This window comes from Eleutherodactylus coqui, chromosome 9 (assembly GCF_035609145.1).
Source record: "Eleutherodactylus coqui strain aEleCoq1 chromosome 9, aEleCoq1.hap1, whole genome shotgun sequence".
In the NCBI taxonomy this organism is placed as follows: Eukaryota; Metazoa; Chordata; class Amphibia; order Anura; family Eleutherodactylidae; genus Eleutherodactylus; species Eleutherodactylus coqui.
The window spans coordinates 29662086-29681709 of NC_089845.1; the positions used below are offsets into that span (position 1 = coordinate 29662086).

At 46.3% G+C, this 19624-nt stretch overlaps 1 protein-coding gene across 1 annotated transcript in view; it reads right to left on the reverse strand.

The window, feature by feature from the left end:
* Nucleotides 1-4880: 4880 nt before the first annotated feature.
* The window catches only part of ANKH (ANKH inorganic pyrophosphate transport regulator), a 115025-nt gene continuing 100281 nt past the window's right edge, over nt 4881-19624 (reverse strand). The window contains exons 10-12 of the mRNA XM_066579195.1: nt 13153-13276; nt 8916-9015; nt 4881-7476 (exon numbers count right to left, since the gene is read on the reverse strand). Coding sequence (XP_066435292.1) covers nt 7360-7476; nt 8916-9015; nt 13153-13276 — 341 coding nt within the window. The 3' untranslated portion in view covers nt 4881-7359. The remainder of the gene's footprint in view (nt 7477-8915; nt 9016-13152; nt 13277-19624) is intronic.

The window sequence follows — 19624 nt, forward strand, 5'->3', positions numbered from 1 at the left end:
ATTAAAGGGCCAACACTCAGTATTAATGTTTTTACCATTTATATAAACAGTTTAGTGTTAGTTTAACTCTCCATAGCAGTAAGTTACACACCTTCTCACCCAGACCAAGCATTCTCCTGTTATGTGGCTCAGTATCCAACACTCCCATCACTCGCCGGCATGAGAATTTTACAACTTTAACAATTAGAAGTGCGTGTGATTTTCTCCTCCACACATGTGAATAGTGTGCAACACAGAGCGGCCATGTTTTTCTTGCAAAATGCATCACATTTGCAGGTACAAGTCGCAGATTTTAAGAATGCAATATCGGTCCAAGTTTCTCGGAACAATTACTGAACTCGCCATTTATTATGTTTAACCTTCATTACAAAGTGCTTAGACTTACTTCTCAGTCCTCACTTGTTGTCTGAAGCCTTGATACAGATAGGAGGCAGCCGCCGTCATTGTATGCCGGATCACGTCGGCTTAATGTGTTCATAATAGCTGTGGGAATATTGTGAATATATTAAGTTGCAGAGTGATTTGGTTTCCGGATGTAGCGCTGCGGTTATGATGCATCTCCTGCGCAGCAGGCATTGTGAAATAAAGGTTACATTTTATCCGCATGTCAGTGCGTCTTGTGGAAACATTCTGCTTGTCTGGAAGCAGTACCAGGGCTCTCCATCTCTGCTGCAGGCGGCGCCATTTACCCGAATTTAAAAAAAGGTAACAAATTGAAAGCGTTCCTTCATTTTTTTGTTCTTTGAAAACCCATTGAAATTAATAGGTTAAAAAAACAAAACAAAAGCATAAACAGGTCTTTGTCTCATTTGGAGCTGAAAACCACTGCCGACATGAACGCACTCTTATTCTGCAAGGTCATAGGTACACTTTGAAGATGATTAAATTGAAAGTGTGATTTATATGTACTTTACCATTAAACAAAGGCACACAAAGCCTGGTTCCTCACAAGTCTGTTCTCCCCTAGAAAGATTAGTTAGTATGATCCTTAATGCAAACAACTTCCAGAAGTTCTGTTCTAGAGAGATGAAGCTGCAGAAAGCTGGCTGCCTGCAGACAGCCAGGTCGAATCCCGCTGCGAGAATTCTCACAGCGAGACCCAACTCGAGCCCCTGCAGAGACCAGTGCGGCGCTCACCTCTCCCGCGGCTCCAGCTTGTTGATGTGCCGGCGCATGCGCAGAGCAGAGCCGGGAGAGACATTTATGTGCTGACCTCTGCGAGACCCGCACAGCAATAAAGCATGCCGCGGTTTGTTTTCCCGCATGTATATTCACACAGACAAAATTGCGGCCGTCTGCGTCGGATTGCGTTTTGCAATGCACTCCTAAGCAGGCGTCCAGGGGCGGAAATTCTGCGGGAAATGCCGCTGCAGAATTTCCACCCGTGTGCAGGGGGCCTACCTAAAGACCTGGGTGAGCATCACATCACACTTACAGCTCTCCTTGATTGGGTGTTCTGTTAAAGAGACTGCCACTAAGGTTCTCAGTGAGAGCTGCAAAAACAAAGGTAGTACCTCTAACAGGGATATGTCTGCTGTGGGGATCTGGGCAGGAGTTTGAGAAAACTTGCATTTAATTAGTAGCAGCCAGACACAGTAGTCCTGCATATTCATAAACTGCAGACTGTATGCAGTGCAGATGCCACACCCACCTCACCCTCCAGCCAATGATTGGCAGCTCCCTCACTACCCCCCAGTAATAGGCAGGCAGCGGTCAGCTATTGGCTGGAGGGCAGCTAGCCTGCAGCTCATGAATATCCAGGACTACTTCCTGTGGTCCTCCATGCATGTACTGCCACTGCTTAAAAAGCAAGTTTCTCCAAAACTCCAGCACAGATCCACGCAGCAGACACATCACTCTACACAGTGGGACGGGGTGCAAAAAGGATGGCGACTGAGTCTCTTTATCACCACTCAGAAATACAACAGCAAATTCAGAAAGGGAGAAAGAACCCAAAACGGTCTATTAAACCGCTCATGAACAAAAGACACTGAACAAGAATAGTGTTTCTGGAACCTTCCCACTAAAAAGCCACTCTGTGTAAAAACACCCATTGCACCCGGTCTTATAGAAAAGTGGAACTTATTTGCCTCAACATTGTGCATTGGAGCCAACAACACCGCACACCAAAACCTCATCCCAACTGTGAGCCATGATAAGGAAGGGGATAGATGTCAGATGGGTGGGGGTCTCTGGACCAAGACCCCCCAACTATTCCTAGAGCAGTCAGTGTGTGCATGCTGCACCCTCTGCAGCGAGGCAGATTGAATGGAGCGATTGTCGGATCAAATCACAGCATGTATTATTTTTGCATCGCATTGCCCATTGTTTTCAATGGGGTGGGCAGCAGCATTGCACCACGTTCTAGGCGCACCTGAGTGCGATGCAACGTTTCCCATTGAATGCCACAGCGAAGTGTTTCCCATTGTTTTACAGAGTCGCAGAGGATCGGTACCTCCCCAAAGTGATGTGAGATGTTTTTTAATACAAAACAGCCTGGAATCTGCAGGGAAATCGCACATCGCCCGGCACAATATTGGGCCGAGTTTCACGTCCCAAGTTTTATCCTAAGTTTTATCGCCTTCTGAAGTGGTACAGTTGACATGGTGGCCCTCGGGTGAGAATATCGTGTGCCCCTGATCTACAGAATGATTACACGCTCATACAATAAACCACAAGGCTTCATTCTCAGTTTAAATGTTTAATTGTATTCCCTTTAATTTCTACACAAGTCATCCCACTCTTGCGGTCGTCTTCTCACCTGCCGGCGGTAGATCTGGCGCCAAACGCATTCAGATACATTTCTTTGTTTTCTTTACACTTGTAAAAGTTGATTTTTCAGCCATAACTCCACACACATTTTAAATATATTCACAAATATTCAAAAATACCATCGATTATATTTCTAGTCAAGTACCCAGAGGAAAAAATATTAAAAAAAATATTCCATTTTGTCTTCTGTGTCCAGAAAGAGATTGAGTTCTATACAGCCGGAGGGCGGATGAGGCGCCATCGGAAAGAACAATTTTATACAGATCACATCTAACATCAACACAGAATAAGTAGAGCCTAGATACATTGGAGTTGGTGAACGACGGGCCGAGTGTGGCGGCTGACCAGAGAGAAACGAGCCTCGCTGTCCAACGCCACCGGCCAGAGTTCAGCTTTGCATCCAAACACTATGGAAAAATGTAAAGCGTTCCGATTGGCTGGTTGTATGTACAACAGTTTGATACATAGTGCCGCCACGTGTGATTTTATACCACACACACGTCTGGCCACTTTGTGAGGAAAAATAAAGTAATACAAAGAAATTAGGTATTGCATCGCTTTAAGAAATATGTACAACTTCTCCAGTTACAATGATGTTGTCATCACATAACTTAAAGTGCTAAACTACGGTACGAGCCCAAAGACATGCAGTACTTACTGTATGATTGACCAGAACACAAAAAAAATAACTTATGGAGCAGAATAAATAGTATACTATAATGTATGACTGGATAATAAACAAGTGGAGTATAAAAGCGCTGCCCCGAAAATGTACACTAATGCCTTATTGTAACAGCAAGGAACAAGCTCATCCAAGGAAGAAAAAAATCCCTTTAGTGTTCTAGATGCTAAAGGTCTTGACAGAAGAGCGGACATTACTGTGTATCCGGTCTACAGACGTCTAACACCGTACGGACCTCCGGTAGAGTCTCCCATCCAAAATGCTATCTATCTGCTTGGTGACCAAGAGCTTCCCTTCCAGATTCTGTCTGCACTAGTTACACGAAGGTCAAGATGACTTTGCTAATTTTGTTACATTTTTAGGGCGTTGTTAAAAAGTTTTTTTGTTTTTTTTTACAAACTTTATTTGGCATTCAATGGGAAATAAAATTCTCATGAAGAAATATGAAGAACATCCAGTAAAATGTACGTAAAATAATGTGTAAATCTATAGAAACTTTGGATTGCAAAAGGTTAATACAATTTTGGATTCAGGGTTTCCTAGGGGGCTTTCCCTTTCTGCCATTATACAATGGTGCCATCTGCTGGCTAGAGTCAGTACTGTGGTATGGGACAGGCTAGAGAGACCCCTGACAACAGAGCGGCCAGTAATCTACAGTAAGAATACCCTGCCGGATGTCTTCCGACATCGTAGCTGTACAGCCTTCAATCACAGAATGTCTTTAGATGTCAGGCAGTGGATTGGAAAGGGTTAATTTTCACGACAGAATTTTTCTTCTTTGGTGTTAACGAAAAAACAATCCAAAAATTCAAATTCTGTTGCCACATTATAGCTTATTCTGGTATCTCAGATGGCAGTTAGCGGCCACTGTTTCTCAACTCCAGTCCTCAGGGACGCCCAAGAGGTCCGGTTTTCAGGATTTCCTCACATGTGATGTCATTCCTGTTCTTACATCCAATATGGTTTAACTAAATTGAAATTGGATGGGAATACGAACCACAAAGAAAACAATATTGGAACATTAATAGGACAGCCGTAACGGGGCACAAACATGAGACTCGAAGATTATCAGCTGATCCAGCCAACGAGTTATTGGACTAGTTGGTTTTTACCTTCTGATCTCCAGCATACCTGGCATAACATGGAGCTGACGGACACTTATTTCCTTCCACCGATATAACGTGTGTTTGTGAGAGGGCCGAGTTTACCGGGTTTTTCTTGTTGTCACTTTCATGCATGAGATGAGTGTACGCTCTGTAATAGAGATGAGCGAGCATACTCGATAAGGCAAACTACTCGAGCGAGTAGTGCCTTATGCAAGTACCTGCCCGCTCGTCTCTAAAGATTCGGGTGTCGGCAGGGGGCGGTGAGATCTCTCTCTCTCTCTCCCTCCCCCCTCCCCCCCTCCCCCCCCCCCACTCACCGCCGCAACTCACCTGTCACCCGCACCGGCAGCCGAATCTTTAGAGACGAGCAGGCAGGTACTCGAATAAGGCACTACTCGCTCGAGTAGTTTGCCTTATCGAGTATGCTCGCTCATCTCTACTCTTTAACCCTTTCCAATCTAATTTGTACCCTGGTTTTCCTAGGGGGCTTACACTTTTTCTGACGTTATTCAACGGCGCTATCTGCTGGTTAGAGCCTATCCAATGTGTCACCTCGGGGGAGTACTGGCTTTAACAGCAGAGGCGCTGGCAATATACAGTAAGAGAACCCCGACGGATGGCTTCCAACATCAGAGCTGTACAGCCTTAAATCATAATGTCTTCAGGCGTCAGACAGTGGATTGGAAAGGGTTAAAATGTTGGTCATTGTTTTTTGGTGGCTGGTGCTGGCGTTGGGTGAGTTGATTGGACAGTCTGACTGACATCATTCCACTCTGTGTGGGAAAATCTACTGAGGCCAGTGATGTAGAAGGCCAAGAGAGCGGTGCTTGAAAAACTATCTGTGGCACAGATTTGGACTAAGCCAAGAGAGCTACACAAGCATCTCCCACTATGGTCTTCAAAGACATAAGGTGTGACACAGGGAACAGCAGCAATTATCCAGACTATGGCGGTTATCGGGCAGCGTGAGGCCATCCCAAGCCATTGTGAATGAGTCTTGCTACATAGAGAAGAGACTGATGGAGAATACATCAGGCTCTTGCCAGTTTGTTCACAAGTTAGAGAAGCAGTTCAGCCATCTTTGTCTGTAACGTTGCTTTGAGTCCCTGATGCACACCGTAGATTAGTACGCATCGTTAGTCTAAAGGTCCCTTTACACCGGACGACTGTTGGGTCCATAAGTGCTGGACAGGCATCCCACGGACTACCGCCCGGCTACCACTTCTGTGCTTACATAGGAGCAATAGTCGTTCAAGTGAATGGAGGCAGAGCGGACCGGGATCATTTCAGTGGCCCACCTCCATTCACCGTAAACAGGAGTCGCCCAAACATTGAGTGTCTCCCATTTACACAGCCTGACAATTCCTTGGTTTTTAGCTCTGCTAAGAATTAAAAAACAAAAAAACAAACAAAAACCATGAGCGATTTCTGCTGTCTCGTTACACAGGATGATTATTGTCCAAATTAGCTGTAGCCGGCAAGGATTCAAGCGATGGTCACCCCGTGTAAAGCGCCCTTAAGACACTACATGCTGCTTTGATTGACCAGTGATGTCTACATGGAGCAGCACCGGCCTGTCAGAGTGTAGTGTTGTCTTTTAGACTCCCAACGCATTAGGTAGTCCGAGAATTGGTTCGGCCATCTTTGTTTGTGCCAGAATATAGAGCGGGCTCTGGAACGGTGTCCAGTCTACATCAGGTAGTCAGAGAAGCGGTTCGGCCATTTTTATTTGTCCAGGACTGAATGGTCACTTTAATACCGAGTGCAGATTATGTGATCCTATAGATCTATACTGCCAACGCAACAAACAATGTCGCGGTATCCTTGTGACCACCAGTTCTTTTCAAGGCACGGCACGCTCTTGGGTAAAACTGCCAACGTAAGAGCCGATCCTAAAGATACCCCAATCCAAACCAGCCGACACGATGAACCCACCAGCTTGTTATATTTGGCAACGTCCAACAGCCAGGTTTGTGGGGGGAGGGGGAACGTATCTGTTGGGCAACCGATTTTTCCACCATCATGTATATTAAGTCCATGGTTTGTGAAGTATAGATATACCATAGATGGATGCAGAGGAGCAACAAGTAGAATTGTGAAGTCAGCTGTACAGAGATGAAGAATACACTTTATAAGTTAAACTAGGACCCAATAAGTTAAAGCAAAGTAATTCCAAAAATGGTAGATTTGGATCGTGAAGGTCGCTAAAAGTTACACTTTGAATTAAGTTTAAGTTCTCAAACATTTTTAAAAGCTGAAAGTAAGCATTCCATCCAAATACAAAGATATTGCGGACGCGTTCATGACCGAAGTGTGGTATAAAAGCACGTTCCTCCCGTTTTGTGCGGTCGCCATGTTGTTATGTGCTTTTGTAGCTCGTTTCTAAGAATAAATCCCTTTTTGAGCTGAAAGTTGGTTGACGAGATGTAAGAACACAGAACTGAACTTCCGTATTCCTACAGAATTAAACATTGGTTGGTTAGAAAAACCTAGTAAATGGGACAGCGGCTTCGTTACCAGCAGAGACAGACATTAGTGCTTTGGTTGACAAATGGGAATAGTCCAATGAAGCTCAATGTAGTCAATGTCCAAAGTCTATCCGGTAGGATGCTGCTGACTGCCGGTCCATGCTATGGGAAGACAAACGCATGGTACCTGTAAAGCGGTGAGCCTCCGCCGGGCCCCGTCTGTAGGAAGCATACCCAGTATGCTAAACACTGGAGCCTTCGGAAATCAGGTTTCCATATAAAGAAAATAAAAAATGTTTGGAGACCAAGAGATGCGGAGGGGCAGCCGATATCATTCGCCATCTTCCTTCATCTCCACAATGTCTGTTAACTCCTCACTCTGAGGCATGTCAGTCATGGCCGAGTCTTCTCCTTCCACCGCCGTCTCAGCCTCATTCTTCTTCTTTTTCTAGGGTGACAGATGGAAGACGTTAGAAGTAACCTTTACCAGGCGAGATTCTGGCGGCAATTTATGGTAATGCTACGAGTACGCCGTCTAAAATTAACGTACGGGGGTATTAGTACTGCTCTCCGGAAGCAAGAATGCAACAACTCTTGTCCACGTTGACAGATATCAGTGTCAGAGAGGAAGGGAGGAAAGGGGTTGGTAGGGGGTACCAACTTTGCCCCCCCCCCCCCCCCCATTCCCCACCCCTCACCCCTCTATTAGTGGCAGTGGAGCGCTAATAAAACATAGGTGGATCGTTCCTTGCATCATATAGAGTTTATAAGGCATTTGTGCTCCTCTTCAGCTAGCGCTACATTTTATCAATTTTTAGTTAAATTCCTTTTTTTGCCTTTACAATGTCATTCTACTATTTTGTGAGGCCCCTGCTAACGGCTTACAAATATATAGCAGTTATAGAGTTTGTGACTCTGCATTACAGCATACTTATCAGAGAAGTACAGGGAACTTCCATAGCTTAGATGGAAACCGATTATAGAAAGACCCTTTTACACGGGCCGGTACATAATTCAGATTCCCGCTGTACATGCACGCCTCGACTGAACGACAGACGGGAATTGGTTAGGTTCCCCAACAGTTTATGCTGCAGAAAACTGAACCCGTGTAAACCTATGAACGGTCGCCTGTTCACTGTGAATGGAGGTGCGTGGCCAGAAGATCCCTGACCCATTCCAGCTCCATTTACTACACAATGCTTGTTCCCAGGGGCGTAGATAAAGGCCCGGGTGCAAAAGTTTATCTTGGGGCCCCTAACGTCTCTTAACCTTTTAACACAGAGGCATAACTTGAAGCTACTGGGCCCCAATACAAAACCTGTAAGAGGGCCCCAACTATAATGCTTTATTCATAGTACTGGGCTCCTTATGTAAAGAAGGGAAGCCTTATGTGCCCCCCCCCCTTCCCCCCATGGCTGTGTCCTGGTGCAACCACGTCCCCTATAGTTAAGCCAGTGCTCGTTCCTATGTTAAAGCCTAGGAACGATTATCGCTGGACGACCTCTCGGACATTTGAGCCCAACAAGTCATCCCGTGTAAAAGGTCCCCAAGAGCTCCATTTAGATGAATGCATAACCTGCACAAGTAGCTCTCAGCCCTAAATTACATTCCGTTATATAAGGATTTAGTCCTTATGAGGACCTAGCACATTCGTCAACTAGGATAGGATTGTGAAAACCCTACTGAAGCTCCTAGATCCAACTTATAGGTAACATTACCCATTAAAACAAATGCCTTTTTCTATAAAGTGCGAATAGAAGAGTAACGAGCCATTGAGGCAGAGACGGAAACCTTATAGTTCCGCACTACGAGTGACGATATACCCCAATATGACCCTACCGATTGGGACTCCTTATTACTACTCATTAGGGAGATGCATGCCAATACCTGTTTTCGATATACATAGCAAGATGCGATAGCCACCATGGTGGATTCTCCAACGAAGCCTGCAAGAAGGGATCCCACTCCTAACGTGGCTCCGTGAACCCTGCGCAGAACAAGCAGAATGAAGAATTACATACAAAAGCTAAATTCATCAGATATCCTGCAGACGAGCGTCTGACCCGCTACATGGCCGGGAGTCCGGGGACTAAAGCAACATCAAGGAGAATGGATCCCATTAAGAGGCAATGCTATCCTCGTAGCTCTGGTTTCCCATTAAATATCTGCATTGTGACGAGTGATATTAACCCCTTAACGCTCCATGACATACAGTTGGGGTCATGGAGGTCCGAGTTTGTATAAAGCAGGATCGGAGTTTGAGCCCACATGCATGCAATGCGGATGTCAGCTGTCTGACAGCCGACACCCACCCGCAACAGGCGCAATCAGCTGTTGGTTAGTCCCCTATTGGAATCAGTTAAGAAAACGTTTGATTAATTATTGACAAAAGGGTAATAAAAGTTTGTCGCTCCTTTTCTCATTAGGTATTGCTTCACCCATAAATGTACGGTCTATTAAACGAAGGCATTATTTATCCTGCACAGTGATCATCAGAAAAAGAAAAAACACAGAATTTCGCTTTTCAAGAAATAAAAAAAAGTGATCAAAAAGCCGCATGTATTCCAAACTGGCACCAATAGAAACGGGATGTCTTGTAACAAACGAGCCCTCAGAGATGTTGATGGAAAACTAAAAATAAAAAAAAGTTAGGGCTGTCAGAAAATAAAATCTCTTTGGGGAAAATATTTTGAGCAGGGCAGCAAAAAAAGAAGAAAACCCCCAAAGTATAATATTTTGTATCCCCGTAAATGTACCGACCAACAGCATCATCTTCCACCGGATCCTTAAATGGCAGTCAGTGTAGGCTATTAAATCTGCTGCATGTAAAACCGCCCTAAATTAAAGTAGAAACCACCAGTCTAGAAAGACCCCCAAAGTACAAGAGAGAAGGCTTCCTCAGAGGACCACCCTGAAATCCTCTGCAACATCAGTTAGTGCGTCTCCATGCTCCCTCACTACCTGCTAATGGTCATTGATGAGTGGCGCTTAGAGAGAAGGGTTACTGGTAAACAGATCATTTATGCTCCCAGTAAATAAGTGTTCAGTTCTGCGTGTTCATCAAACAGCCTCTAGTGCTTCATGCACAATGCCCATTGTCTGCGGACAACAATCATGCAACTGAGTCCATTTCCAGTAAATGCAGAGTACTCTCGCACATTGACATTAACGCTCTTGTTGACCGGCCGTTGAGCGAGCGATCTAGAAGATTTCAGCAATGGGACAGTCAACTGAAATATTCCTGCTCCGTGCAAAAGCCAACTCTTTAGACAAGCCTCTACAACCGATGGGCAGAGCGGCGGCACCGATGGGCACTGCTGATCTATATGCAACAGTGTGCACTATGGAAGGAAACTGGTCACAGCCAGATAGAAGATGGACATTATACAAATACACAATACATATAAATACATAAACACATGTATGAAGAAATACTAATGGCCATTGTAAACAAGTGTGTGATTGTAAAGCAGATAGAAATATGTGATTACACTATCAGAGCAAAAGGACCATTTATTGTGGAGAACAGACCCCTTGTAGGGAGGCTCTAGTACCCTGTTGTACCGCCTCTAGCTTGGATACAAGATGTGATACAGGCAGGCATGGAGGCTCTAGTACCCTGTTGTACCGCCTCTAGCTTGGATACAAGATGTGATATGGGGCGGGAATGGGGGCTCTAGTACCCTGTACTACCACCTCTAGCTTGGATACAAGATGTGATACGGAGAGGCATGGAGGCTCTAGTACCCTGTTGTACCGCCTCTAGCTTGGATACAAGATGTGATACTGGTGGGCTTGGAGGCTCAAGTACCCTGTTGTACCGCCTCTAGCTTGGATAAAATATGTGATACAGACAGGCATAGAGGCTCTAGCATCCTGTTGTACCACCTCTAGCTTGGATACAAGATGTGATATGGGCAGACATGGAGGCACATCACTCCGCATTTGCAATAATAGAGCCCCTAGATCACGCACACCCGTAGGCTGTCGAAGCTGGTGTTCCAGATGGTCCCATACATGTTCTGTTGGTGATAAATCTTGTGACCAGGCGCCACAGAAGTGTGACAATGTTGTGGGGGCTCCTGTGACCCCCTTGTCTGTGCGGCCGAGCATTATCCTGCTGGAAGCCGTCATAAGAGGAACACATGTGGCTGCGGGACGTCCTGAACATATCGCTGAGCTGTCATTCTCCCTCGTACCACTACTAGGGGGGACTGATTGTCATATGCCATGGCCCCCCAGACTATCACACCAGCACGGGGCAGTGTGCCACCCCACAGCAAAGGCAGGATTAAGGCGCTCACCCCTGAGGTCTCGAGACAAACACTGCAGTCGTCAGCACCGAAACTAAACCTGGATTAATTCCTGAAGACAACCCAGTCCCGTTCCGTAGCGTCCAGTTTATTCATTCAAGACATCACTGCAAACGTAGGTAACAGCGGGTGTCAAAGACAATACACATAATGGCAGCTGTGAGATCACTGTCCTTCAGCAAAGTGTCTGGAAATGGTTCCGACAGACACAGCAGCCTGCAATGATGGTGCCACCTGTCTCTGGGTGAAAGACAACAAAACAGTTGGAGCTGCTGAGGTTTGTCGGACGATCCTCTGCATTGTTGGTCTGTCGAGGGCATTCTGAGCCCTGTCACCTTGTGTGCCCTCACACATCCACTGGTCCCAGCACCTCTTAACAGTCTGGTCAGATGCTCCTCTCTACTGGTGGTCTGTAGGGGGCGTCCTGAGCCAGGTCACCTTGTGTGCCATCACCCATCCACTGGTCCCAACACCTCCTAACAGTCTGGTCAGACGCTCCTCTCTACTGGTGGTCTGTAGGGGGCGTCCTGAGCCCGGTCACCTTGTGTGCCCTCACACATCCACTAGTCCCAACACCTCCTAACAGTCTGGTCAGACGCTCCTCTCTACTGGTAGTCTGTAGGGGGTCCTGAGCCCGGTCACCTTGTGTGCCCTCACACATCCACTGGTCCCAGCACCTCTTAACAGTCTGGTCAGATGCTCCTCTCTACTGGTGGCCTGTAGGGGGCATCCTGAGCCAGGTCACCTTGTGTGCCTCACACATCCACTGGTCCCAACACCTTCTAACAGTCTGGTCAGACGCTCCTCTCTACTGGTGGTCTGTAGGGGGTCCTGAGCCCGGTCACCTTGTGTGCCCTCACACATCCACTAGTCCCAACACCCCCTAACAGTCTGGTCAGACGCTCCTCTCTACTGGTGGTCTGTAGGGGGTCCTGAGCCCGGTCACCTTGTGTGCCCTCATCCACTGGTCCAAGCACCTCCTAACAGTCTGGTCAGACGCTACTCTCTACTGGTGGTCTATAGGGGGCGTCCTGAGCCTGGTCACCTTGTGTGCCCCCACACATCCACTGGTTCCAACACCTCCTAACAGTCTGGTCAGAACAATTTATGGATACAACCCATCCATCTTCTCACATCCCAATAATGCGCCCCTCTCAGACTCTAGTAACGGGGTGACGTCTCGTCTCTGCATCATAGAGGCGTCTAGTGGTCAACAAGCTCTACACAAGCGGAAGAGGTCACTACACACAAGGAGCCTCCGAGAGTCTCTTTTAGGGCCTCCGGTGACCGTCCATCTAATCACCACAAATCTAATCACCACAAATCTAATCATTTGTGTATCTGCTTGAGATGCAACTGCATGACGAGTTCTGCAGCCAAATGACAACTACTTCTAGGGGCGGAACGTTTTTTTTATCATTTTTGTATATACATACATGGGTAGGATATGCTGGGTGATGTTGCAGGCAGCATAAAGTTTACCGCAGCATCTCCAAACTTGTTCATGCCTGTCACATGTGCTCAGTGTGAACCTGCTCATCTATGAAGAGAACGGGGTGCCAATGGCAGAACTGCCAATTGTGGTGCTCTCTGGTAAATGCCAATCAAGCTGCACAGTGAGGGTCCCGCTACAGGACTTCTATGCCTACGTGCTAAAGGGAGGGCTACCAGCTATCATACAGTACAGGCTGTAGAGAACCAAGAAGATATCCTTTAACAGTACCATTAATTGGCTCGCACTGATGGGAGGGGGTGTAATCCAGTAATCAAGGTCAGAGTTTTCCATGCTGTTATACAAAGAAGAAACTTACCCGAGATAAGGCAAGACAATAAGACTAGAGATGAGGACGATTATTCTCAACACGGAGCTTGGTGCCAGCACAAACGTCTTCTTGAGTGTCATCAGCCATCCAGTTAGGTGGGCCCGCACAGTAACTACATGGAGGAGAGGAGGACAGGGTGATACAATGTAGTGAAGGCACATGGAGAAGATCTGAGAAGTCTAACTGCAGGATCATTCTTAGAAACAAACTGCAGCCCTTACCAGACAAGTGACTTCTGCATCACATAATTAGGCTTTAAACATACTATGCTAATTGGTATACTAAAACAAATGGCATACGTTATAGTGTCTGATCCACAATTGGACAAGTTCCTCAAAACAGGCCCAAGCTGTACAGAAAAATAGGGAAACCTTGTAATATATTTAGTATGACCCACACAAAGGAAATTAACCGGGTCACTATCTGAACGCACGGACGGGACCGGAATAAACCGCAGAAGACAGCAAGGATCCGGCGTCCATAAAATCACAGCTTTATTGAGACTTTATTGAAATCCCAGCAGGAAAAAAAACTACAATAGCGCAACACGGATGTGTTTCAAGCCGTCACTACAGCTCTTAGTGACAGCATAAAAACATGGCGCACCGGCTCAGGTGAAGAAGAAATATACAACCGATACACAAAAATAATCAAGTACAGAATGGGAGACCGATCACTGGCAATTAACCAATAAAGCAACGATTTTATGGATGTTGGATTTTTCTTTTGGGGGGGGTTGCCAGAAACTGCACCAACAGGGTTGTGTCCGGTATTAAAACCTATCTCCATTGAAGTGAATGGGACTCGGCTGCAACACCCCGTACAACCTGTGAGTGGCACAGATCTTGTGCTCTATGAGGACGACCAATCCTTAACACCATTGTTCATCCCCGTACAGCTGTCAATGATCGCCCGCACCTCTACCAGTTTACAACGGAAGACCTGGAGCCGATCACTCAGCAATTTTATGCTCACCAAAACTACATGACCAGCCAATGAGCAGGTGTGCGTTTGTCAGCTGATCATTCATCCTTCGACATGATCAGCCAATGAACAGGCGTGCTTTTGTCAGCTGATCGTTCATCCTTCTACATGGCCAGCCAATGAACAGGCATGCTTTTGTCAGCTGATCGTTCATCCTTCTACATGATCAGCCAATGAACAGGCGTGCGTTTGTCAGCTGATCGATCATCCTTCTACATGATCAGCCAATGAACAGGCGTGCTTTTGTCAGCTGATCATTCATCCTTCTACATGATCAGCCAATGAACAGGCGTGCTTCTGTCAGCTGATCGATCATCCTTCTACATGATCAGCCAATGAACAGGCGTGCTTCTGTCAGCTGATCGTTCATCCTTCTACATGGCCAGCCAATGAACAGGCATGCTTTTGTCAGCTGATCGTTCATCCTTCTACATGATCAGCCAATGAACAGGCGTGCGTTTGTCAGCTGATCATTCATCCTTCTACATGATCAGCCAATGAACAGGCGTGCTTTTGTCAGCTGATCGATCATCCTTCTACATGATCAGCCAATGAACAGGCGTGCTTTTGTCAGCTGATCATTCATCCTTCTACATGATCAGCCAATGAACAGGCGTGCTTCTGTCAACTGATCGATCATCCTTCTACATGATCAGCCAATGAACAGGCGTGCTTCTGTCAGCTGATCGATCATCCTTCTACATGATCAGCCAATGAACAGGCGTGCTTCGGTCAGCTGATCGTTCATCCTTCTACATGGCCAGCCAATGAACAGGCGTGCTTTTGTCAGCTGATCATTCATCCTTCGACATGATCAGCCAATGAACAGGCGTGCTTTTGTCAGCTGATCATTCATCCTTCTACATGATCAGCCAATGAACAGGCGTGCTTTTGTCAGCTGATCGATCAGCCTTCTACATGATCAGCCAATGAACAGGCGTGCTTTTGTCAGCTGATCATTCATCCTTCTACATGATCAGCCAATGAACAGGTGTGCTTCTGTCAACTGATCGATCATCCTTCTACATGATCAGCCAATGAACAGGCGTGCTTTTGTCAGCTGATCATTCATCCTTCTACATGATCAGCCAATGAACAGGCGTGCTTTTGTCAGCTGATCGATCAGCCTTCTACATGATCAGCCAATGAACAGGCGTGCTTTTGTCAGCTGATCATTCATCCTTCTACATGATCAGCCAATGAACAGGTGTGCTTCTGTCAGCTGATCGATCATCCTTCTACATGATCAGCCAATGAACAGGCGTGCGTTTGTCAGCTGATCATTCATCCTTCGACATGATCAGCCAATGAACAGGCGTGCTTCTGTCAGCTGATCATTCATCCTTCTACATAATCAGCCAATGAGCAGGCGTGCGTTTGTCAGCTGATCATCCTTCTACATGATCAGCCAATGAACAGGCGTGCTTTTGTCGGCTAATCATTCATCCTTCTACATGATCAGCCAATGAACAGGCGTGCTTTTGTCAGCTGATCGATCATCCTTCTACATGATCAGCCAATGAACAGGCGTGCTTTTGTCAGCTGATCGATCATCCTTCTACATGATCAGCCAATGAACAGGCGTGCTTTTGTAAGCTGATCGATCATCCTTCTACATGATCAGCCAATGAACAGGCGTGCTTTTGTCAGCTGATCATTCATCCTTCTACATGATCAGCCAATGAACAGGCGTGCTTTTGTCAGCTGATCATTCATCCTTCGACATGATCAGCCAATGAACAGGCATGCTTTTGTCAGCTGATCATTCATCCTCCTACATGATCAGCCAATGAACAGGCGTGCTTTTGTCAGCTGATCGTTCATCCTTCTACATGATCAGCCAATGAACAGGCGTGCTTCTGTCAGCTGATCGATCATCCTTCTACATGATCAGCCAATGAACAGGCGTGCTTTTGTCAGCTGATCGATCATCCTTCTACATGATCAGCCAATGAACAGGCGTGCTTTTGTCAGCTGATCGATCATCCTTCTACATGATCAGCCAATGAACAGGCGTGCTTTTGTCAGCTGATCATTCATCCTTCGACATGATCAGCCAATGAACAGGCGTGCTTCTGTCAGCTGATCGATCATCCTTCTACATGATCAGCCAATGAACAGGCGTGCTTTTGTCAGCTGATCGATCATCCTTCTACATGATCAGCCAATGAACAGGCGTGCTTTTGTCAGCTGATCGATCATCCTTCTACATGATCAGCCAATGAACAGGCGTGCTTTTGTCAGCTGATCATTCATCCTTCGACATGATCAGCCAATGAGCAGGCGTGCTTTTGTCAGCTGATCATTCATCCTTCGACATGATCAGCCAATGAACAGGCGTGCATTTGTCAGCTGATCATTCATCCTCCTACATGATCAGCCAATGAACAGGCGTGCTTTTGTCAGCTGATCGTTCATCCTTCTACATGATCAGCCAATGAACAGGCATGCTTTTGTCAGCTGATCATTCATCCTTCTACATAATCAGCCAATGAGCAGGCGTGCTTTTGTCAGCTGATCGTTCATCCTTCGACATGATCAGCCAATGAGCAGGCGTGCTTTTGTCAGCTGATCGTTCATCCTACGACATGATCAGCCAATGAACAGGCGTGCTTTTGTCAGCTGATCATTCATCCTTCGACATGATCAGCCAATGAACAGGCGTGCTTTTGTCAGCTGATCATTCATCCTTCGACATGATCAGCCAATGAACAGGCGTGCTTTTGTCAGCTGATCATTCATCCTTCGACATGATCAGCCAATGAACAGGCGTGCTTCTGTCAGCTGATCGATCATCCTTCTACATGATCAGCCAATGAACAGGCGTGCTTCGGTCAGCTGATCGTTCATCCTTCTACATGGCCAGCCAATGAACAGGCGTGCTTTTGTCAGCTGATCATTCATCCTTCGACATGATCAGCCAATGAACAGGCGTGCTTTTGTCAGCTGATCATTCATCCTTCTACATGATCAGCCAATGAACAGGCGTGCTTTTGTCAGCTGATCGATCAGCCTTCTACATGATCAGCCAATGAACAGGCGTGCTTTTGTCAGCTGATCATTCATCCTTCTACATGATCAGCCAATGAACAGGTGTGCTTCTGTCAACTGATCGATCATCCTTCTACATGATCAGCCAATGAACAGGCGTGCTTTTGTCAGCTGATCATTCATCCTTCTACATGATCAGCCAATGAACAGGCGTGCTTTTGTCAGCTGATCGATCAGCCTTCTACATGATCAGCCAATGAACAGGCGTGCTTTTGTCAGCTGATCATTCATCCTTCTACATGATCAGCCAATGAACAGGTGTGCTTCTGTCAGCTGATCGATCATCCTTCTACATGATCAGCCAATGAACAGGCGTGCGTTTGTCAGCTGATCATTCATCCTTCGACATGATCAGCCAATGAACAGGCGTGCTTCTGTCAGCTGATCATTCATCCTTCTACATAATCAGCCAATGAGCAGGCGTGCGTTTGTCAGCTGATCATCCTTCTACATGATCAGCCAATGAACAGGCGTGCTTTTGTCGGCTAATCATTCATCCTTCTACATGATCAGCCAATGAACAGGCGTGCTTTTGTCAGCTGATCGATCATCCTTCTACATGATCAGCCAATGAACAGGCGTGCTTTTGTCAGCTGATCGATCATCCTTCTACATGATCAGCCAATGAACAGGCGTGCTTTTGTAAGCTGATCGATCATCCTTCTACATGATCAGCCAATGAACAGGCGTGCTTTTGTCAGCTGATCATTCATCCTTCTACATGATCAGCCAATGAACAGGCGTGCTTTTGTCAGCTGATCATTCATCCTTCGACATGATCAGCCAATGAACAGGCATGCTTTTGTCAGCTGATCATTCATCCTCCTACATGATCAGCCAATGAACAGGCGTGCTTTTGTCAGCTGATCGTTCATCCTTCTACATGATCAGCCAATGAACAGGCGTGCTTCTGTCAGCTGATCGATCATCCTTCTACATGATCAGCCAATGAACAGGCGTGCTTTTGTCAGCTGATCGATCATCCTTCTACATGATCAGCCAATGAACAGGCGTGCTTTTGTCAGCTGATCGATCATCCTTCTACATGATCAGCCAATGAACAGGCGTGCTTTTGTCAGCTGATCATTCATCCTTCGACATGATCAGCCAATGAACAGGCGTGCTTCTGTCAGCTGATCGATCATCCTTCTACATGATCAGCCAATGAACAGGCGTGCTTTTGTCAGCTGATCGATCATCCTTCTACATGATCAGCCAATGAACAGGCGTGCTTTTGTCAGCTGATCGATCATCCTTCTACATGATCAGCCAATGAACAGGCGTGCTTTTGTCAGCTGATCATTCATCCTTCGACATGATCAGCCAATGAGCAGGCGTGCTTTTGTCAGCTGATCATTCATCCTTCGACATGATCAGCCAATGAACAGGCGTGCATTTGTCAGCTGATCATTCATCCTCCTACATGATCAGCCAATGAACAGGCGTGCTTTTGTCAGCTGATCGTTCATCCTTCTACATGATCAGCCAATGAACAGGCATGCTTTTGTCAGCTGATCATTCATCCTTCTACATAATCAGCCAATGAGCAGGCGTGCTTTTGTCAGCTGATCGTTCATCCTTCGACATGATCAGCCAATGAGCAGGCGTGCTTTTGTCAGCTGATCGTTCATCCTACGACATGATCAGCCAATGAACAGGCGTGCTTTTGTCAGCTGATCATTCATCCTTCGACATGATCAGCCAATGAACAGGCGTGCTTTTGTCAGCTGATCATTCATCCTTCGACATGATCAGCCAATGAACAGGCGTGCTTTTGTCAGCTGATCATTCATCCTTCGACATGATCAGCCAATGAACAGGCGTGCTTTTGTCAGCTGATTGTTCATCCTTCTACATGATCAGCCAATGAACAGGCGTGCTTTTGTCAGCTGATCGTTCATCCTTCTACATGATCAGCCAATGAACAGGCGTGCGTTTGTCAGCTGATCATCCTTCTACATGATCAGCCAATGAACAGGCGTGCTTTTGTCAGCTGATCGATCATCCTTCGACATGATCAGCCAATGAACAGGCGTGCTTCTGTCAGCTGATCGATCATCCTTCGACATGATCAGCCAATGAACAGGCGTGCTTTTGTCAGCTGATCATTCATCCTTCGACATGATCAGCCAATGAACAGGCGTGCTTCTGTCAGCTGATCGATCATCCTTCGACATGATCAGCCAATGAACAGGCGTGCTTTTGTCAGCTGATCATTCATCCTTCGACATGATCAGCCAATGAACAGGCGTGCTTCTGTCAGCTGATCATTCATCCTTCTACATGATCAGCCAATGAACAGGCGTGCTTCTGTCAGCTGATCGATCATCCTTCTACATGATCAGCCAATGAACAGGCGTGCTTTTGTCAGCTGATCGATCATCCTTCTACATGATCAGCCAATGAACAGGCGTGCTTCTGTCAG